The sequence below is a fragment of the Rhea pennata genome, chromosome 3 (genome assembly GCF_028389875.1).
Source record: "Rhea pennata isolate bPtePen1 chromosome 3, bPtePen1.pri, whole genome shotgun sequence".
In the NCBI taxonomy this organism is placed as follows: domain Eukaryota; kingdom Metazoa; phylum Chordata; class Aves; order Rheiformes; family Rheidae; genus Rhea; species Rhea pennata.
The window spans coordinates 65820773-65844212 of NC_084665.1; the positions used below are offsets into that span (position 1 = coordinate 65820773).

Genomic DNA, 23440 nt, shown 5'->3' on the forward strand with positions numbered 1-23440 from the left:
ACCTTAACTGGGTTGCATGGTCCTGAAGGCACTCTGCAGATACAGAAATCTGAGTATTAGAGCAGCTGACGGGTTGAAGCCACAGCTATTATTGACTCGCTGGCTGGGTTCACAGGAGCAAATAGCATACCACAATAGGAGCAGATCTGTAAAGAGTTAAACAGCTGGTGCTGAAGACTAAATATCTGCACTAGATGTGCTCCGGAGGCTTCAGTCTGCACTATTTCTGATATATTCCCATGCAGCTAGGTACATTCCTAGAGCATGTGGTTCACTTTACTTACACGGTAAGTAGTCCAGTCTGTGTATTCTGAGACTGCTCCGTGGTGCAAAGCAAAGTTCACAGTGAATTAAGATAGCACCTCAAAAACATGCTCCTGATCTGAACACTAAGGTAGACACACTGTCTGCAAGGAGGTTCTGTAGTCCTCTCCTTAAAAATGTTACCATGGGATGATATTTGTATTTAAAATAGTATGAAAATCAAAGCCATGTTTCAGATGTAAGGGACTAAGTTTAGTCTTCACATCCAAATGCTTCACAATACAGTTAAATTTTCCTCCCACAGGACAGTGTGACCACCAGGCCACTCTAGACCTCATAAGCATCTGAAAAATCTTTTATAGTGCTTTCAAATATTACTACAATATGCTGCAAACTTGGAAATTGCTCTTACATATAATTAATTATCTTACAGATGAGGTTAATTGCCCCAATTTTCTATTATCACCAGTCTAGAAATGTTAGCACTCTGAGCACCTTGAAAAACTATGTCTGTATTCCAAGAGTAGGATTCATCTCCTGCACCTGCATGCATCCTGGCTTCAGCTCCCTTAACAGTCAACAGGGAGAAATTGGTGCTTTCTGAGTAGGATTCATCAGACCAGTTTCAAACATCTAATTTAGAGTCCCACTGAAGATCCTTTTTCTCATTCTTTTTAACTACAAAAGGAAAAATTAGGTGACAGCTCATACGTAGACCTTTCTTTCTTTCTTTCTTTTCTTTTCTTTTCTTTTTTTTTTACAAATGTCTACATTTACTGAGAAAACCCCATCCGAACTGTTTTCAGCATTATTTCATCTGAGTAGTGAGAGGTATGCCATATAAGGGAAATATAGTAGGAGCATTCTCTGAACTCTTCTGTAAGAAGTACTCTACTGTACTCTCTTGACATTGGTATTTGAGATTCAGAAGTTCCATTTCTTGTTGCTAAATGAAATTTTACTACAAATATTCATAGTCACACTTAATAATTCCATGAGTCTAGAGTCTTAAGTATCTGGATCAAATCAGGGCTTGGGCATGCGAAGTGCCGGACACAGGAAGATATTTCCATCTAGGCATATTTTGGCTTCAGTGAGAATATTTAAATACATGCTTTAGTAGTTGAATAATCAAGGGATGATCTAAGATATCAGCTTGATGCTTTAGGAAATACAAGAAGTATAAGAAAGAAAATAGATAAAGATTAGAAATAATAAACTATAAAAAAATAGAAAAAGGGAAGCTGAAGACATCAGGGGAAGCTAGCTACCTACCCAGCCAGCAAAGCCAAAGAACAGCAGGTGTTTGATAGTGTGGATTTTTTTTAGCCTATATAATGAAAAAAATCCTACTAATTCTTAATAAGAATGGTAAAATTATTAACAACAACTTAGAATAGGCAAAAAGTACTTATGTCCAAAGTACAGTGAGACATCATTTACAATACAGAGCACGGGAAAATAGAGAAGAAATGCATTCTTAAGCTGAGACGCTTATGAACTTTTGCAGTCAGGAACAGATAGTTTGAAAGCAAAGAAATTCCAGGGTTTTCTCAAACATAAATCACTCTTACTAAGGGTAGCTACCCAGTAATCTGTAGTAAATTGCAGAGAATTGCAGAGACTGTGAAATTACAAGGTATCACCAAGTAATAACCAAAGAAACAAAGATTATTTGCTAGAGATGAGCTCAACCACTAAATATGAATTTGAACCATTTACATCAAAGTTTGGAAGTGTTTGCATCTAAGAGATCTTATTATACTTCTGCCATCATAAAGGCAGGGTTGGTTGCAAAACTATGGATAAGTGTTTTCCTCTGAAGTTCGGTTCCATTACTATCTCCATTAATTGTTCCTTACCCCCCCTTCCCATTTTGCGAGACGTTATTATTGCAATATGGTTAGTCACAGCAATTTTCTGTACAGCAAGTACTTTGGTGAACGCATCCCACTCATACCAGTTTGGACAAAGAAGATGGGAAATTATGTGAATGCAGTCCATGTTTCGGCACGAGGTTAGGCACGAGGAAAAATCAAACTGTGAGGCAGCAGATTGAATAGGCATTAAATCTTTTTTTCAACAGGGGATCAGCAATAACTCATGTGACAAATACCATGAAATAAGATATGAGATCATCTTCAGTAAATCAGTGAAGCAACTGTTTCTCTACTTCATCTAATTAGTGCCTTTTTTTTTTTTTTTTTTTTTTTTTTTTTTTTAAGAAGGAAAGATTTGGGAAACAAAACTCATGGTTTTCCTTGTGTAATGTGTACATGTTCCCTATATGGCCTGGAAGTCACAGTCCTATTTGCTGTCCTCCTGGAGCCATACGTTTAGTATGTTTAGTAGCCCTCCCATCATTTTTCTTGTGCAGCATCAATAGTGAGCTTCAAATGCTTTATCCCACCCAACCTGTATTGTCTTTAGCCTCGTACGTAAGAAAGATGAAAAGTGGGTGCTGTGGGTTTTAACTGCTTAAGGGCAATGAAAGCCCAGAATTCATAGTTTATACTCTCAGTTTATTATGTATACAGGAAGCAGAATGCAATTTCTCTGTCTTCAGCATGCTCTGAATGAAAATGAAGGTCCTTCTTGGTTTTGTACTGCACTAAATTCTGCTGGTATTTGTAGACATGCTTTGGATGCCGCTGTAAGACAGGACTTATGATTCTATGTTTTTTTCTAATGAGATACAGTGAGATTGTCCGTCAAATCAAAATGCCTTTTTGATGGAAACAGAGGCTAAAGAGTTAGGGATTTGGGGACTTCTGGGTGTGTATGGGGCTCTTTGTTTGCTTTTTGACAACCCCCTGAGCTTTGGCATCTAAATTGAGCCCCTCGGTTCCTTGGTTCCAATGAATGGCTTGTGTAGGCATGGGCAACACAGCAACTTTCCCTTCTACAGAAGGCTATCATGATGTGTCTACATCATACAATGAGGGTCATATCCTCATGCATGAATTCCACATTACCATGTTCCTTCAAAGATCCCTGATGCCCCCATTTCTTTCCTGTACCAAGCTCAGATTTAGGATAAAAACTACCTATGATTCAAGTTAGCTTTCAGCGACAGAAAAAAAAAAAGGGAAATCATTTAGAAAAGGGAAAACATTTAGAAAAGTGTTTTACGTGCCTGCTCAAAACACTAAGATGAGCTTTTGTCTCCTTTAGCACCCTTGTGAAAGGTAGAATACTGTCAAGAAAAGAGATTTCAGTCTGACCTGATTTACCAGACAGAACAGGATAAACAGGTGGTTACTGCCACTCAGCTACGAGGCTATACATTTATATAAATTATTAATTAAACCAATATTACTGCACTAGTGAGATGATACTAGAGAACTGCTTTTTCAAATGTACTGAGTGTCAGAATTTTCAATTCATTTTATCATTTATATATATGTATATATATATTTTACCGTTTCTTAGCCAGATTACTCAAGTGGTCATGAAACATGAAGATGTGTCTGATATTTACCTTCTGTGTGGTTTGGGCACAAATCTCATGAGAGTAGAGACAAAGAGCTCCTATCTGTTTAGCACAAAGTGATAACACAGTGATGAAGGGGCACAATGACGGCGTATGTACACTGTAGACGCCTTGACAAAGGATCCTCTGTTGTAGCCTCGTGCCCACCACTTTGCCAATCTCAGTTTCCAAGCTACACTCCAACGTGGGCAGCCTGGAATCTCGACTGAGGCCTTCCGGATAAAGTATGGGTTGATGCACCGAGTCTTTAGCCTCTTCTTTACCACTCTGGTGAACAAATAATGAGCATTCTTACAGAAAACTAGAGAGATTTAAAACATATTGCATATGTTTTAAACATTAAGCATTAAACACAAAACATTTAAAACAGTAAGAGAGAATCAACTGGGCAAGGAGGGCTGAGTGTCTTAAATTAAATGACATGAAGGACCAATAAGCTGCTATTTTGATGGTGTTAAGGCCACTTTTTTAGTGCATTTACAAGTATAATTGCAAGGTTATGAGCTAAGTCCTACTTTTAAAGTGTGTTAATACACTAGAATGATATTTTGAAAAAAAAAAAAAAAGCTATTAGGGGTGGTTTGAAAATATCTGCTTTTTGTCTGCTCAAATGAGGTTACTGTTCCAGAAATCTTATCTACCTCATATTATTCTATTCATAATAAATTCTTGGTAGAAATGGTACCTTGAGAGACTTTTATTGGCAGTTACAATATAAAACACAAGTGAAAAGCTCATAGCACAGATTTTTATGTTTAGATCTGAATTTATCTACATTAACAAAATATCAGAAAGATGCATAATGTTTGTCTTTCTGTATGCATTCACATCACTGCCTTAGCATGGAAGAAACTGCTTGCCCTCTTCATGTCCTGCAAGCTGCTCATCGAAAAGAAACCAATGCTTTTGTAGTAGACATCCTAAACCCCCACCCATCACTATAAAGTTCTGATTAATCTGGATGAGCAGCATTGTAACAATTGTAGATAGCTTACTAGTCAGTGAAGATTTTTTTTTTCATAAAAATTGCTTAATTTTATAAAGACTATTTCATGTGCTTATTTTAATGTCATTTGCATAGATAGAATACTTAGTCTGCATAAGGTCAAGTGCATGTGTAGGTCTTCAAATGATTGGGATATAAATATGTTTGGCTACTTAGAGCACCATTGCTCATGCATGCCTATCGGTTTCAGTAGAAGTTTTGGGTGTACCAGAGATATAGGGTCACATTTCAAATTATATCAGTGAAAGCTCCAGAAAGCTCTACAGAGCTGAACAGTTTGATCAAGGCAGAACTATTTCCTTAGCTGCCTTATTTTTTTCCCCCCTCCACTTCAGGTCAAACTAACACATTTAACAATTTTTTAGATTTATTTCTTTTAGGTTATATAGTTATTTACCTTATTAAGCTTCTCAGAGTAAATTTAAATCAAACTTTTTTTTTTCAGTGAAGATGAGTTCAATGCTTATGTAAGTTAGAGGCCAGCCAGCCAGAGCCTTGCCAGTACCCCTCAATCCTGGCTTTCAATACAGTTGTTATTCCAGTAATGTCTCTCTCCTAAGCTGCAGCTGCCAACTCTGCTCAAATGTGTGGTGGTTTTCTGTTGTGGGCAAAGAGCCACCAAGACTGAAGCTGGATCCATGAAACTCATTTTATGGCCAGATGCTGATTCCTTTGACCATAACTCTCCATAGGTAATAAACGGTAGAAGCATGCCACAAAACATCTTTTTTGGAGGGTAATTAGGAATATAAAAGTAAGTGTGTGGCTCCAAAACAACAAATTGATGTTTTACTAGTCTGAGAAGGAAAAGGTTCTCCCTCTGACACATACTTTCTTTCTTTTTTCTTTCCTTTTTTTTTTTGATTACTCTTTTCTTGGATGAATTCTACATGGCTATTTGTGAGGAAACTACTTTTATTCCAAACAAGGATTCATCTGTCTACTTCTGCAAGGATTAAGTCTACACCAAGAGGGAAACAAAACCCACCCACATTATTCCTGTCTATGGAATTCATAATAATGAAAAGAAAGCACCTCAGCCGTTTGCCATAGGGTATCTGGTAGGCTTCTGTTTTCATCTTACTAACTAGTTCCTTAAGGAGCTCCTTACGGAGAACAGTACACTTTTCTCTTGGAAAGACCTCTGTATACTGCAGAGTTAGCTAGCAAGAGGCATGACCTCTTCCAAAACTACCCAGTGTTTCAGTGAGAAGTCATTACAAAATCTGGTGGTAGAAGTCTGGTCATTAGAATAATATACTAGATCATAAGCTTTTATTATTCCTTCCCTTTACTCTGCTGTCATCATGAGGCTGAACCGATGAAACTGGTGGGATGATTTAATCGTGTATATGTTATGATGGTTGTGCCTACATATTTCCTATATAGCAAATATAAGGAAAACCAAGCTTTTCCTTGGCTATCTTCAACAAGCTGATATCTCTTTATACACTATATATTTATAAACTATATTTCACTCCTAAAGTGAAAACAAATCTCTTTCTGGCAGACCTTTATGCAAAATGGCAATATGAGTATTAAAAAAATAAATTACTGAGTCAGAGTAGTTTATATACTGTCATGTTATCAGTGACAAATTGACATGACTAAGGCGACCGTAGTGCCCTGGGAGAGCCAGGTGACCAACATTTTTTTTTCTGTACCATTACAAATATCTGGGCAAAGAAATTCCAAAGAATTTTTGTTATGCAGGCAGATATGATAGCTCACAGCCCCACAGACTACACATCGACAGGCTAGAGGGACAGGTGTATTCAAGAATAAGGTTTTTATCTCAAATGTCTAATTCTCCTTTTAAGATAATAGATCAATAGCAGACAATCCTTCCCAATGTGCATTTCTGGGATAGCTGCTTCTTCTATACCACAATAAAAGAGGCGCAATATTAGAACAATAGAAAAGGATTGACAACAACAGTAGAAATGAACTAACTCAGAGCAACATGTAAGATCACCACAGACATTTTAATATGTTTCATCATTCTAAAATATTTCTGCATGAGCACTTTCCTCTGTATCAATCCTAAAGCCTGATATGGGAATGTTATTCCTTCCAGGATAAATTCATAAAACTCAGTGCTCTGCCTTGTAGAGGTTATTGAGTGAGCTTTGAGCAAGCTAGTTAAGATGTGAGAACTGGTAAAGTTGCATTAACTTCACACTCTTCCAAGCTTGTATGCAAGTCTTCCCAGCAGAGTTAATTACCTTAGGCACCCAACCAGTAATTTCCACAGCAAACTAACCCAATTATCTCTGCATGATATGACATTGTGTCATGTCTGAGCTCAGAATATGTCTGTCTACATATGGGAAAAATTAACTACAGGTTATGCCATTGAAAATAGCAATGGGCCTGTAAGGAGAGTTCCTTCTGCCCTGCATAATATGAATATATGAACTAATAACCAGACAGTGAGTACTCTGCTATTTGTTCAATTCTGGTGCCAACAATCTCTTTTAAAATCAAAATCAGTATAAGTAAAGGATGTGAGGATGCCAGGGTTCTAACTTCTAGAAGGTAGCATAAAGTAAAATGTTTTTGACATCTAGTTCAGCATATCTATCAAACTGGTCATGGCTGAGTATCTACATTAACTTTATAACAAATTAGTTCCAGTTTAAGTAGAACAGTGCAGGTTTGCTCCCTATATGGAAATGCTGATGAATTACCTGAGGCTCCTGAGAGACTCCAAACCTGAAGGGAAACTTCTGGCAACATGCTTTTGCTGACAGCATGGTATTTCTATATATTCTCAACTTCAAAACTTATCCTCAGCATTGCTGAGAAGTGACGAAGCACTTCTCTTCCCATTTTTCAAGGGACAATGGAAGCACAGGGATGTTTAAAGCTTTACTCAATGCCATACTCAAAAAATTTGTGATAGATTTAGGACCCGACGTTGGATCTTTAGAAGGCTAAGGTGGAGCATTGACCAGCTTTCTTCTGCAAGTTACAAAAGTTATGTAGCTTTATCTACCACAACATAAGGAAACAAGTGTAATATAAAGCATAAGAGGGAGAACACCACTTTCTCTAAGTAGTTGAGTACACATCATTACACTGATAATAAGCATATCCTGGGCAGAACACATAGGTGTTATCTATTATATCCTCAGGAAGCACAGTTAAGTGACCATTTAATTTATTTTTTCAAGTTACTTTTCACACTTGGGATATAAAACCCAAGAACTCCAGTGCTAAAAAAACAGGCATTAGACTGATTTTCTTGCTCCTAACTTTTGGTTAAGCAATGTCAAGTCAGTCCATTGAAAAGTTACCTACTTCGACTGTAGCCATCGTAAACATTTAGACATTTCTTTATCAAACAATTCTTGTTTTTCAGTAGAAAAATAAGAACAGAACAAGATTTTCAATGCAAACCTCTTTCCTCAATCTTTATGGAAAAATAACTTTATCCACAGAATCTATGTAACATTAAGGAATTTGAAATCATAGTAGCAAGCCTGGCATTATTCCAAAAATCTTTGCATTTGAAGCAAAACCAGAATCAGTAGTAAAATCCAGATATGGACTTTTTTTTGCCAAAAATAATTGCTGTCATTTAATAATGCACAGTTCCAAGTATAGACTGCTCTTGTGTCAGAGCTACCTGGAGGAATATATTTAGTGTTCCAGACTCTTGTGTTTCTTTTCATACTAAATAATTACCCTCTTGTGGTTGCTGGGACTCGCCCTCTTGATTTCTTTCAGCACTGTGTCACCGTTACACTAAATGACAGCACGACTGTTTCAGCACATTTCAAAGACTGCGTAGTCAACAAAGATGTCCCTCTCTGAAGGCATGTTGTGCTTTGTTCACTAGTTATACCCACAGACATTACAATGTCAGCTTTACATTGATCAGTGACAAACTTTGCCTTTCATTCCCTTGGAAACTCAGTTCCCTTGTAAAATCTGAAATCAGATACTACATGATGCATTCAGCTAATGTCTTAGATCTTTCATTTCAGCCCGCATAATTTCTGGCTCCTGCTCTTCCTCACAGAGTTTGACATGAAAGCAGAAAGAATCAGAATGGAAGTTCCCTGGCTTTGTAGCACTCTCAGAGCCACATGCATTTCCTTGAAAAAATTTCTCTAACAAAACAGGACAGTGGAGTTTGTTCCCAGTAGTTGCCCTCAGATCAGCCATATAATGCTTGCTTCTACTTCCCATACCATTTACAGAGCCAGCTGTGGGATATCCACCTACATTTAGAACAACCTCAGCTCACTGCATCAATTAGTATATAGGACACTATGGTCCTTAATTTGCTATCTACACTGATGAATAATAATAGTAGGGAAGAAACTTTATTTTTTATTTCGCTAGAGATATAGCCTCTGCCTGAGAAAGTCCGTGAGCTAGCCACACCTTTGGCTTGGCCCCTTGGATCTTTTGTAGATTCTTATCTGTTTCCTTACAGAAGTACAGCATATTTCTTATTCTTACACAGGCACAAGCTAGGAGACATAGAAAAGAATATACGTAATGGAAACAAGATATTGCTCTGTTCAGTGCTCTGAAAGAATCATTTGCACTAAGGACAATGCCAAGCCCCCAGGTTTGGACTGACTTAGTATAAAAAACAGCTGAATGGTCAGCCAGCTGAAACTGAAGACTTTCACCTTTAGTTCAGGCTTTTGTGCTCTGTCTCCTTTATTTTTTAAAAAATGGAGATAATAACATTTGCATGGATATAACTTCCTTAGAAGTACAGTCTTAAGAACTCAATGGTATTTAAGCCAAGATTATAATTGGCATCATAAAGGATCACAAGTGTATCTTTTCTGTCAGCCTGTGCCATTTAGAACCTCTAACCATGGATCATTGCTGTAACAGATCATTATGGTCCATTGTGTCAGTTCATCTGTTGGGATCTGTGCACTATAAGCATGACAGATTTCCTCTACAGCAATTATGGTCTATTGTGACAAAAGGATTTAATGAATATAAACAACAAACCACATAATCTGTTATTACAGAGCGCAGCCATGCACCCAGATGGGAATTAAGTTCCTAGACATTGCCAGTTGCAATTTTTAAAACTGTGACAATTTCAGCCTCCGTGTTACTAGATGCAATGCTCTAAATTTGTCTCAGTTCTGGCAGGTGAAAGGTCTTCAGAGTTTAAAGCCTAATCCTACAAATGTTCCATGATTTCGTTTTTTCTGAGTAAATATTATCTTCTATGTTTTTAGATACCTACAACTATTTTTCACTGTAGTACTAATTATGTTAATATTTCCGTACTAGCACTACAGATGAAACAAACAAATACAATAAAATTGGTCACAGAAATTAATGAATCCTAGCAGAACACTCCTGTACTGTTCCCAAAGGACAGACATTTCTGCCCATTATTAAATTTTACAAATGGTGGACAAAGGGCCCAGCTGGTGCAAACTGGTGAAATTCCAGTGACTGGAATTCTGCTGACTGATGCAGCTGAAGGCCTGATCCACAGGCTTTTGAAATACATCTGTGAACCTGACATTCTTTTCCTACCTATATAAATGATCCCTTCTATTAAGGTTATGTAACCTATAGAAGTTCAAATTTTCTCTAGTCAGTTTTAAAATGCTGGCTTGATTACAGAAGTTTTCAGCTTTTCCAGATGAGTTCTGAACTTGAGTGTATCACAGATAACAATTATGGTCCTGATACAGCTATATTTTTATCTATGTAGATTGGCACTACCGGAACGATACCATTCAAGTAACTGAAAATTCATCATTAAGAATATAATAATGAGGACTACGTGTAGGTGAGCTACATACATGCCATTATCATTTGCTTTTGAGAAGAAACCCGCCACGAAATATGCTTCCACACACCTCTCATATCAAAAGGGCAAAAGACTCTTACACTTACCTAGCATGCGAACACATTTGGCATTCTGGTCAGGGTTATCAAATAAGATTTCTCCGCACCTCTGAAAAGAAAAGAAAATGTATATTTAGTTAAAGACTTTGCAGTAGTTTCTCTGTCCTTGTCCTCTGCTGTCTCTGGTTTGGCACTAGAGATGCTCAAAGACACCTTGTTAATAATGTCATAATCAAAAGATTTTCAAGTAGCCAAAGATTTTTGGAAGAATAGACAGTCCAGCACATCGTTAATGTGTAAAGAAAGGTAAGTATAAAATTCTCACTGGTATATTCCTCAGTATTCACAAAGTAAAATTTAAGCTAGCAACTATTACTTTCATTCTCTATGGCTGAAGCAAATAGTTCATCCACGTTACTATCTATTAGCATCGGACCCAGTTTTACAGGTGGCCTCACCTCCCACTGATAGAAGTTATGGCCCTCTCCAGTATATTCAGTTCTTACCTGGATATACCCTAAACAATGTCTTTGAAATGATCCAACTAAAAAAAAAAAAAAGGTAGATTTTTTTTGGAAGGGTTTAAAAAATGCAGTAATTTCACAGCTGCAGTTCAGACCATCACCTTGCAAACAGCTGAACTGGTGTCAGAATTGAGGTAGCGATCTCTGGTCACAAGTGAGGGTCAAGAACAAGCAGACCAGGACAGTCAATCACCTGTACATTAGATCTGCCAGCGGCAGGACAGGAACATGAAGCCACAGCCTGTAAGTGTATGAACAGTTAAGCTTAGTATTTCATTCCACATTGCTGTTCTGCCGGTGGTTGATCGGATTGACGTTCCAGCGTCCGTTCCGCATTCCCTCCTCTCAGAGATCAGGAATAAGAGCCATGCTGATTCAGCCATTTCTGTATTCTGTAAAAGGTGTCTATTTAAAGAAAAAAAAGTTCTAAAAAAATTATTAAACAATCATTTCATTTCACGTTGAATTTCAGCTCTAGCTAAGACCTATGAGTAAAGACTGTTTTTTTGTAAAGTACAATTATTTTATCTCTGTGCTAGTGTTTTGTAAATTAAAAATAATATTAACATGTACAGATATATTATCGGGGCTAGTTTTGTTTCCCTGTGCATACTCAGTACAAGAACATCATTAGGGTTAGAATCAGAGTACAATAGTATTTGGTTTTTTTTCAGGGAAAAGACACAACTGTTAGGTCCTTTATGTAGACAGACAGGTCAGTTCAGCTGACAGGAGGAAGCAAACTGGTGCGGCTTATGGGCCTGATCCAGCTCCTGTTAAAGTCAGTTCTCACTTCAGCAGTGGCTGCCTCAGGCACTGCAAAAAATATTCAGATTTTTATCACTACATTCAAAGCTTGTGTTAAGGGCAGCCTCATATTTGAAATGGTCCATACTTGCTTATCTACATATTTTGTGCTTTTGGTGTCTACGACCAAAAGGGAATAAAAACACAGTTGTTCAAGTTTAGCAAACTGCGGAGAACTGTCCATTTCCCCTCATTTTCCTTTCCCTCTCTTTCTCACATATTTTCCTTTCTCTTTTACAGCACCTAAGGCTTTCTCTCTTACGTAAGATAAATTGGTTATTATTGTCTTTTTTGGGGGTGGAGGTTAATATGAACTGGTATTTACAACAAATACTGGAACTTAGAAAGAATTAGAAAAATAAAAAACGCTGGAGCTTCAAAGGAGAACAGCAACAGTGCGGTAACTGAACAAAACATTTGAAACTCACTGTTTTTCAAGCAGCCTTTACCTCCCTCACTCCAAAATAAACACCAACAAACAAACAAAAGGCCACTTCCCACACAGAGCCTCCTCGGTACATCTCGGCACATCTCGGTACATCTAAAAAGAACACACAGATGCCTATATTAGCCTTCCTAGGTGGGAGCACATACTCCTGGAAGATTGCAGAGAGATTGCACAGGAACAGCACCAGCATTTCAAACTTAATTCTCTGAATGCTCTTATACCAGCTCCCTCTCAGGAGGCAAAGAAATTTTCTTTTTGTTCTTCAAGAAAGAGAGTTAACGTACGGGTTGCCTTTCACAGAAATCTTCCAGCTTCTTCTTCAGAGCCATTGGGATATTTAGAGATGCAGAGATTTGAGAAAGCACTTCAAAATTCATCTCCTCTCTCACCCCCGAATCTAAGCTGCTCTTTGAAAACTCTTGGTTGTTTTTTCGTTTAATCCCTCAGACATATTGCATGTTCCAGACATATTTATATAAACATTACATTTCAGGCTGGCAAATTGTGTCTTGTAATATCTGACAATACTTACCAGTCCTAGTATTATGAAATTGGGAAAACAGCTAATGTTCCATTGAGTCCGCTAACATCCCACGGGATCCATTATGAGGACGGATGAACTTTGAAAAGTTTGGAAGTAAGATTCAGATAACTGTATACCAGTTCAGAGGCTTATCTGAATCCCCTTAACCCTTGCAACCCACAGAACTGAATGAAAAACATGCTGCAACAGTCAGCCTGTTTCAGGAATTTTTTCACTACTTATGCTGCAGCTGGAAATACCATGAGGAAAAGATACTGCAGCAGTTTTATTTCTGATGCCAGTAAAAGCTCATAGGTACACATCAATGGGATGAAAAATAAGCTGTTACTAAACTACTCAAGTATCCAAAAAAGATCTGGTTGGAGCCTGGATGTGTAAAGTGGCACAGAAGTGTAGCAGGGACTCATTTTTGCTCATCCCACAAAAATAGTCATTTGGGCATTTTCGCTGTTAGCAAATATTTTCCACGAACAAGAAGTAAGGAAGGACTTCAATATTTAATCTTTAGGATTAGACTGACACTTTGCCACCACTGCTACAAAAGCCTGCCAAGGTAGGATAAATTTCTCCTGCCCTTTTCCTGGCCCAGCTTATTTCCCTTTCTGGGTTGGGTCCGTTCCACTAGCTTGTATATTGGGGATGGTAGTGAGACACGGGGCCAAGACTCTCTCCACTCCCTGTCCATTTCCAAGGCAGGAAGATTATACCAGCCCCAAAGCAGCTGCTCATTCTCTCCTGAAAGTTTCTAAGCTGGCTCCAGAGTCAATAGTGGATCCCTCAGAGAGCAGGAGTAGGAATTTGACATCAGACATAGGTTATTTAACTTTTTAATTTCAACTAGTCGGAAAGCAGAGAAGAGAGGAAGAACAGCCCTGGATATATCTGCTGCACATCTGCAGAAAGACTGCACATGTGCAGATCACCTACTCACATATGTCTGTTGGGAAAGTTGAGAGAGAAATGCAACATCTCTTCTAAAGACTAGCTAAACAGCTTCTTAATGATGTTGCTTATAAGCAGCACTTGTGGTATTCATATAAATCAGGTCTGGAAGAAGATGCCAGCTTCTGTTCCCAGTTCAGGGAGGTAAGAGTATCAATCGTGTGCTATAAAGACTGAGCATACTGTTCATTTAGGTAGAGCAATGAGCTCAGACAGGAAAACTGGCTCTCAACTTCATTTCTTGAAATCTACAGCAGAGATGGATTTATAGTCCAAGTCTGCATTTGAATCCCACTGAAATTCCAAGATTTCACTCTCTAATACATAACAGATCATATTCTTGCATCTAAATGATCCCTGAGTTTGGGATGTTTTAAATCTCAGTTTCGGCTTCATGGTTAAGACTATTACAGCACTGCTGGGACTGACCTCTTCACTGGGAAAGAAGCTATATTCAGCTCTTGCTATACTTAGTCCTGAGATGTTGGACAGTACATTGATGGGTTTACAAGGGAAGTTCTGAAAATAATACCACCAGTTTTCACTTGCCCTGAAGTGCAATGGTACATACTTGTGTTAGAGAGGATTTCTTGTTGAAAATCTTAACTCACTGCTGTGCTTGGAAGTGGTCAGACTTAAGAAAGAGGTAGGGAAATATAAATAAAGTTAGCTCCTCCAGATGTTTGTTATTCCTTCATATCTCTTGATTCACTGAATTCTGGACTAGGCTGCTTCTTTTTTTTTCTCTTTCAGAACGGAATAAAGTATAGTCATTCTCAGTTAATATTATTTTCAGTAATAAAGATGTATTTCCACATAGGACTGCAGTCTGCAATTCATTATGCATATGAGAAAGTATTTATGCTTAGATAAGAAAATAAATTAATGAATTTTATACTCCCAACTCCCTTTTCTGAGATCAGGCACATACCATGAGTCTGTGTCTGTTGCACAAGCTGAAATGTGCTAAACCAGGTTTACAAGTCCCCCATGGAAAAAAGGAGAGAATCAAGGAGCAGCTGAAAATGGAGTTTAGAAAAACAAAGGAAAAAAAAAAAAAAGAAAGAAAGAGTTGCAGTTAGAGAATAGAGATAAAGAGACATGATATTCAGAAAAAATGTGAAATGAACTCTGGTCTTTTGATGAAATAAGTAAATCGGAAGACTTGAAGCCTGCCCGGTAGGCTGTGATGGCCCAATACCACCTATCAGAAGAGAAGCACTATGTTACATGGGCACAATCCTCCACAGGAAGGGACTGCACTGGTGAAGGGTGCGCTCAGGCAAGATGACCTGTTTACAGGATACTATGGAGCCCTGTGCCAAAATAATTAAAGCAAAGCTGCAGAAAGGTAGGGTACAACTGGAAGAAGAAAAGTTCATGCAGAGAGCTGATTGAGATCTACTCTAGACAGCTGTACTAATTTTGTAATGTATCTCGTATTACTTCACTGGTATTGAGGTGATCTTTCATAGACTGCTTTTCCATTTCCAGCATTCCTGCAGGTCGCATCACCTGCATTTGAGTACTTAGGTATGTATCAGTAAGCAGTGTATACATACCCCAGACAGAATATGCCCTTAGTTTCTCTATGTTGTGGAGAAATTTTTATCTACTAAAACGCCTTTTTGAAGTTCATGATATTCAAGTTCTATATGTGTGATAAATTAAATCATTATATGTTTAGGAGGAGAGATGCATATCAAGCAATTGAAGCAAATAAATAGGGCTAAATTCTCACCTATGACAAAATTCAGCAAGTAAACACCAGAATCCTTTTCTCATTCAAACTGCAATATGTAGCATCTTCATTTTCTACTTACTAAATGCATTTAATTAACATTTACCTATTTTAGTAATTTTAGAGTAATTTTAAAAGGTGGTAAGATTTTTTTTGCATGAACAGTTTTGACCTTTTTAAGCTACAGACAAACAAGTTTTGAAGAGCCAGCTTACACAGGTAAAAGGTTATGGAAGTAAGAACAATATTTATAGTCTTCACTCTGCTCTGTTTTCTCCAGCGCATACTGAGTGTGATGTTCTACACACGTGCCTCTTCCAACATTGCAGTAATCGATGAGGTACTTAATGCAGATGATCAGACAGAGATGACAGTAAGCAATGGGTAATTTCCTTTTTGCAAGATGTGACACGGATTATTATATCTCTAAATCAAGGAGATTTGCTAATTGGACACTGATTTCATTTCACATAGGTAAGCCTACCAGCTAGTTTCTTCCTTTGAAACAACCTTAAGGTTGTAGTTTACTTTCACCAGTAGTAGAAGGAGGCCAATTGTACATAACAACATTGTTTAGTAAAAGAGCTTTTTTTCCCCCTTTCTTTCTTTCTTTCTTTTTTTCCTACAGTACTGCACATAATTTCTCATTCTTGTATAAACGAGAGTTAAAAGACATATTTATAAAAACATCTGATTTATAGAATTTAATAGAGAGCAAACAGCTTCTGCATTTATATGAAAATAGTTCTGGATGATCTCAGAGGCAAAAAATGCTACTTTTATTCATATTTCTGTTTTCCTATTACATTCCTTTCCCTATCACCTTTAAAAAGTACCTGAATAGTACAGTCCTCCAGTATGTAGAAGCATCACTTCAATACTAATGATTTATAAATGTGAAGTCAGTGCGAAAAGCAACATCACTACAATCTTTCATAAAAACCACTGGTCATTTGTATAAATAGTTGAAAATGAAGGCAATATTTCATGAAGTCATGAATCCGGCCTCATGCTCTTTGTTTCCAGGCTGCCTGGGAAGAGATTTAAGGCAGATTCCTCCTGGATGCTAATGAAACATCAGAGTGCAGGAATCGCAGGAATTCTAGTGCCTTGTTAAACTTGGGATACTTCCAGCTCAGTGTCCCCTCTCTAACAGGGGCTCAGGAGAGTACAGAAACTGCCAGAGCAGACAGCCGTAGGTAGTGTATCCTGCCCACAGCCTTCGTAGCTATCACCTGCCCCAGAACGAAAGCCTCACAACGCTCTCTTGCAGAGATTAAACGAACGACTGAGTAAAAGAAGGGAATTCCCTATCAGTACTCTGCATACTCTTGAAACGTACTTAGACATTTAACACCCTGAGTTTTGCTGAATTTCTAGCCTTGCTGACCTTAAGGTTTTCTGCAATGATGATGGCTTTTATGATAACTTCTTATTATTGACAGGTACCTTTCAAGGCCATTGTTTTTACTTGTTTAGAGAGAAAATCTTTTCTCCATATCATGCCTTATTTTATATTTAATTATCAGGCCCATGTTTAATCAATTTTCTGCAGAGTAAATGATTGCAAAAAGCTCAGCCAATTCCTATGACTTGAATTTCCATCTCTGAATTCTTCAGTAACTTTATTTAGCCTTTCTTACATGAAAATATGATTATTATGAAACAATCAGAGGACTGAACATATAAACATTCCTATTGGTAGTGAATACTGATAGAAGTGTTCAGCCAATAAAACTGCTCCAGAGCCATAAAAATTTTAATTGTTTACATATTACATCTTCAGAGATTATTAACTGTTCCCTGAATTACTAGAGATCAAAACTTATGCTTAACTAAAGTGTAAGACTAAACTTTAATTTATACCTGCTAAAAAGTTACCTAAAACTAAAACTAAACTAAACTAAAAATTTCTACCTGAATTTGGCAAGTTTTCCCATAATGACTATGCTGTAAAAGTGTACACAAGAGCTGTGCTAAACTGAGCTCCAAAAGGCACACTTATCTTGAGCTAAGTTGTATTGTGTACAACCTCTAAATCTGGTATCTTCAGACATAAAAGCCCATCCATTTATAAATGCAGTGTAATCACGGCATACTAACTATTGACTTTCAACAGCATTAGCAGTCAGAATACTACCTTTGCTGCTCTTAAGATTATTACAAGGTACTAACAGCATATTATATTGCAATTATACCATGTTCCATGGGTAGGGGTTCCACCTTTGCTATTTTGCATCCGAATTGAGCAGTTAAACTGAAAATCCAACATCTACTAACATCCAGCCGAGTTGCTTCAGAGTAGAATAGCTAGGCCTGGGCAAATTTGTTTTGGGAGATATTTCCTTTCCCAGTGAAAGGGAAGGTTTCTCTTCGATGCAGGAAGTGAAACACACTGCTCAAATACCTCTCAGTGCTCTCTCAGTGTCAGTCTCCAGCACAACCTCAGCAATGTGTTTTACTCTGGAATTCACCTCGCTGTAGACCCTCGGCTAGTCCAAACAGAAGACACAGCATCAGGAGTAATTACAGTAAACTGAGCAATAATTCCCAACCAACCATTGTTGCTAGTCAGCAACTTGTTTGTGGGCTGAATAGCCCGACGTGAACCTTTAGGCAGTTTGTTCTCTCACAAACCTGTGATTTACTATGGTTTGGAGTGGTTTGAAATGGATTAATGTTGCTGGAAAATGGATATAGCAGTTTAACTGCATTGTTTCTTCTTCAGCTAAGGGGAAAAAAGTTAGTTTAACAGTATGTGACTTCATTAGAGAGGCGCCAGTAGACCTGATCCCCTTGAAAATTCTTCAGTGTTTCAACATGGTACCCCTGTTTCTAAGTGTTTATGACATGGACACTGAAAGCCAAATCCAGGACTACTAGAGCAATAACAATTTGGGGTTTTAATAAGCAGTAAGTCACAGGCAAGTGTGCATTAGCAGGGGAGGCATAACTTGGAGACCTTGGCACAACCTTCTAAAGGGGTGCCAGCATCCAAGAAATGTTAAAGAGCAGACTGAATTTTTTACCCTCATGGGATGAATTTATACTATAGTTCACCTTCAAGTTTACATTTTAAAGAATGTCGAACATCTGTAGGTTACGTAACGGATCCTCCCACCACAAAAACAATTCTAAGCGGGAGGGGGGTACGACGTAAAACATCAGTACTAGGGAAAAGGCAAATTCATTGTCTCTATTATTGCTCTGATGTGAAGTATCAAAGTCCTCTGTCTTTAAACATTTTATGGACCACATAATTGTCTTTCCTCCTCTAAGTTGCAGAGTTGGACTGTTCTCCCAGCTGCTTTCTATGGTTACTGCCATTTTAATTCTCACTTTCTACTGAAATAACTAATGGGGGGAATATATAGGATTAATTTGTGAAAAATTAGGACTCCAGCTACATGTATTTCTCATATATTTACCACTGATCTGTTGGATCAAAAGACAGGTCAAAGCCTCAGAAGTACTAACTGACACATCACCTTCCAAGAACCAAATCACAAGTCTGAACCTAAAAGTTCATCTTGAGCTAGTCAAAGCACTGTGGGATAAATTTTGGCATCTGATTTTTGCACGTGCCCACTGCATATTGTATGCTTTGCAAACAGAAGCACAATCTCACGAAAGACACGTAGAAGACTGGACGCTAAAACAGGCATCGGATTTCTCCTACCTAGTATATGAATAAGACTAATGTCCTGACCACTTTGTGAATGCCACCGTTTGCTGGTGGCCTGCCTGCTTCTCTACTTTTCTTGGTTTTCTTGGGTTCTCTAGAACATCGGTATGCACCAAGCCTTTACAGTGCTTCACTTTTTAAAGAATGGGAGTTGATAAGAATAAGTCATGCCAAAAGCATGCTGACATCCAGGTAATACTTCCACAAGTCCACTGCCTTAACTCGTTTTCTGGCATAGACACAGACTTAGGTAACAGAACGACGAGTTGATCAACAAACCAGGAAGGAGAAGGTTAGAGATCATTAGACAAGCCTCAGAACATACCTATGGAAGGTCTAGTTGAGCAGCCAGCTTCAGTAGAAGGGAATACAGAGCATTCACAGGCAAAAGGTGGGAAACTAAACCTCCCAGAACCTCACCTGTGAGGCAAAGTTACTGCTTTCACTTGAAAATAGTATGGTTCTGCGAATGACTAAGAAATGGTCGTCCTGTTAAAAGTGAGCTTTCCCCTTTCCCTCTCTCTCTCTCTCTCTCTTTCTCTCCTTGTTTTTTCTTAACTTTGTATCAATCTTGGCCATCAGCTATGGACCCTGCAAAGAAAACTTGTTACAAATAAAAACCTTTATGCAATACCATGTTGTTAGATGAAGCCCCAAGGACAGGCTCAGCCACTATGCGAAGTGGACACAATCAAAGAATGGCCTTAGGCCTTGTTTATTTATTTTGTATAGAGGATTTCAGTGTGTTACGACACAAAATCCTGCCTTCAGACAGTATCTCTTGCGTTTATCCCCAGCCACTTGCAACTTTCACCCAGATTCGATTCTGATTGTCCTTCTCCAACACTTTGAGCGCTTTTGCCTTATCTTTATTTTTAACTTCTTTTGCCACTCTAAGCAGCAAAAACATTTTCTAGAGCTGTATCTTAAGTACTTTCAATTGTTCTGTACCAATTGCCTGATTCAAAATATTGTGGGCATCTATCCAGCATGTAACCAAACACTTATACTGTAAAAATGGGGAACCAAAATGGGTTTTTAACCTTTCAACACATGCTTCTACAGTCACAACTATCAATTAGATGTACTCTCATATTAATGCTGTTTAAAAAACGTAAATCAAATAAAAATCCCAAGTAATTCCAGCATTGCAAAAAAGACTTTCAGAACTTCATGTACACCCTGCATATATCCAGTTTGTACAACTAGAACATCTGGAGCTAAAAAGAAGCAAGTGCTGTTTTGAGGGGAAAATTTTCCATTTCAAAAATTTGAGACATTAAGAAAGAACATCTTCTACATTAAAAGGAAGCGTCATTGATATACATGTAACTTTTTGACAACTTTCTATGTGGGGATAATTTATCTGAAGCCATATGAAAGCCAGGTGTTTCATTATTTTCAGGAAACATTTACATACTATTGTTATAAGCACTATGAAGGTACTTCAGGTACAGGGAAATTCATGTTCTTTGCCATCCTAGTTACAGTTTCCACTGTTGCAGTCTTTTGGAGTGATGTTAAGAAGATGAATTTCCCCTTGAAATTAATTCCCATACTTTTTTCTGAGTTGTTTTTTTTTTTTTTTTTTTTTTTTTTTTTTCCCATGTGTGAAGCACCAGTTCACAACAGGTGTTCTGCTGGCAGGTGCTGTACAAAGCTTCTCTCACTCTCTCTTCACAGCACAGATTCTGGATATAATCTCTCTCTACTATGCCTGTCTTTGAGATACTAAAACAAAAGAAAAAGTTCCTGCAAATGTTTCTTTTACTTGTGGTAAAAATCATCACAGCAGCTTACATGAGGCATGATATGGCCTGGTACCTTCTTTCTTCTCTTGCAGGCCCAAGGCTTTCCTAAGTGATATGCATCTTGATTACACATACAAAAATTATAAAAGCATTTCATTCTGAAGAGGCTTGATTTAGTCAATAGAAATAACTGCAGTAAACAACATCAAAAAGACTCCATGGGAACACAGTGGTCCCTAGTACTCAGAGTTTTCTTGAGCTATCACTGCTCTAAGAGAGAGTAAAGCCACTGCAGTTTCACAGCTATCTGCAACTCCCACAATACTGTTCTGCAAACAAGTATTCAGGCAGGTATATAACGAGATTAGAAAGTTCACTTTCCTGTGTAATTCAAATAAGATACTGAACATATCAGGGGGAAAAATGTCTTCTTATGTCACCCTACTGCAAGCACTCTGCCTGCCACACTTTGTCTTAAGTTTTCATCACAAAGTGACATGAAAGCGTTTTAGACTTAAGCAGGGAGACCTGTGTTTTTGCAGCAGAAAAAACGTCCTGTACCTCACACTTTAAATAACTCCCACATATAGTAAAACACAGTATTTAAGAAAGGTAGTGCTTACTGAAAAGCAGGAAAGAAGTTAATTTCTTAGTATACCTCTGTATTAAAGCAGCATTCTTTATAATAGTAGTATTAAACACAAGAAAAAGGAAAGAGTTACTGTTTTTCATGCATTATTAAGAAAAGACAACGCATACTGTTTCTGGGAACTAAATGAAGGTTAGCAAAGGATTTAATTGAATACCATTCCCTTGCTTGAGCTGGATTTATCTTCTGACAAGATTTTCCCTTGAAGGGACATGTCCTCCTGCTGTACGTAGTAAACCTCAAGCATTTTGCAGAAGTGGCAAGGCCGTGCCTCCTGTTACTCTCCATTCAACTAGTTACCGCTTTTCTGGGGAGATATGAGAACTGTACTTCATCTCTAGAGAAAAAAAATGTTAACTTCTTGTTGTCATGGAAATAATCTTACATTGCCTTTTGGCCTGGTGTTACTCGTATCTTTCACTGTTAGCTGCCAAAGTCAACAAGTTGAACATTTCTATAGTGCACGTTCTATCATATATCCCCTAACAGTCTGTTCAAAACCAGGCAATGTCTTTGATTCTTAATGTTAACCAATTTGATCCTGACTAATATGCATAGTATCATTTCTGTTTAGCGTCTTTTACCAATCTTGCTGCTGCCCATTTGAATGTGCTGCACTAGGGGTGATACATAATGTGACTAATATATACTAGGTATGGTTTGTTCTTTATCTGGTCCCCCAAAGGGAAAACTGGGTATACAATGTAGCATTTTCTTTTCAGAGGATTTAATTTTTGGATGTGTTTGTTTTTGTCTCATGCTATTTAAGTGTGACAGTTATTATACATTTATGTTAATGAAAATGGGATTAAAAAAGAGCACCTAAATTCTGTTGTTTTTCCAGTTTTTCCTGAATTTCCAAGTTTTCCATGACATTTTCAATAAAAACATTATTCCCCTTGTATTTTCAGAAAATTGCAGAGATGCTGAGTGTCTTACGTAACTATTTAAAAACGTATTATACAATATAATACATGTTCTGGTAGGACATGCATTCTAAAAAGCTTCAGAACAATTAACTTCTATGTCAGCCTTACAGCTACAGTAGACTTTTATAAATCTCACAGGAAGAAATCAACTTTACATTTTGAATTTTGCAGAGCAGAAGAGATGGACACTTGCAGAGACTGATTCAGCCCACCTGACTACAGAGAAAGCCTAAATGCCTGACTTTTAATCAACTAGTTAGGTGGACCTAACTTACTCCAAAAGCATTAACATCTAATGTACATCTGGAGCCTAACATCAGTGTTAATCCTGAATGTTAGAGGCTCGATTTGCACGGCAGAAGAAATATCCTTCCCGCTGCCACAGTGTGGCAACTCGACTGGCAGACTAGGAGAAACGAGAGAGGGAGCCGAGCAGCCTCTCCCCAGGAGATGTGGGCTATTCCGAACATTTGGTTATAGGGAGACTTGCCACGGTGAACCAGGCCAGCAGGGCCTTTCTAGCAACTCTAAATTCATGACATTTTTATGAAGGAATTAAAAAGATTTTTTACTGCTTCTGTGGTCATAGTTATTAGTATTATCGACCACCTGGGATGAGTACAGTGTGAATTGCACAATACCAATGTGAAGCTCACAAATAACTAGAGCAAAATATATTGGTTTCTGCACAGTAAACAGAACTTTTTCTCTAAAGCTACAGCAGAATCCTGTTATTCCCTCATAGGTTGAAAGATCTGAGAAAGCAGTAGGGAAAACAAAATGTTTCAATTTCTCATATTTCAGTCTATA

General features: G+C 37.8%; 1 protein-coding gene across 1 annotated transcript in view; it reads right to left on the bottom strand.

Moving 5' to 3' along the window:
• Positions 1-23440, bottom strand: part of PDE7B (phosphodiesterase 7B) — a 185055-nt gene that overhangs the window by 114271 nt on the left and 47344 nt on the right. The window contains exon 3 of the mRNA XM_062572510.1: positions 10659-10719. Coding sequence (XP_062428494.1) covers positions 10659-10719 — 61 coding nt within the window. The remainder of the gene's footprint in view (positions 1-10658; positions 10720-23440) is intronic.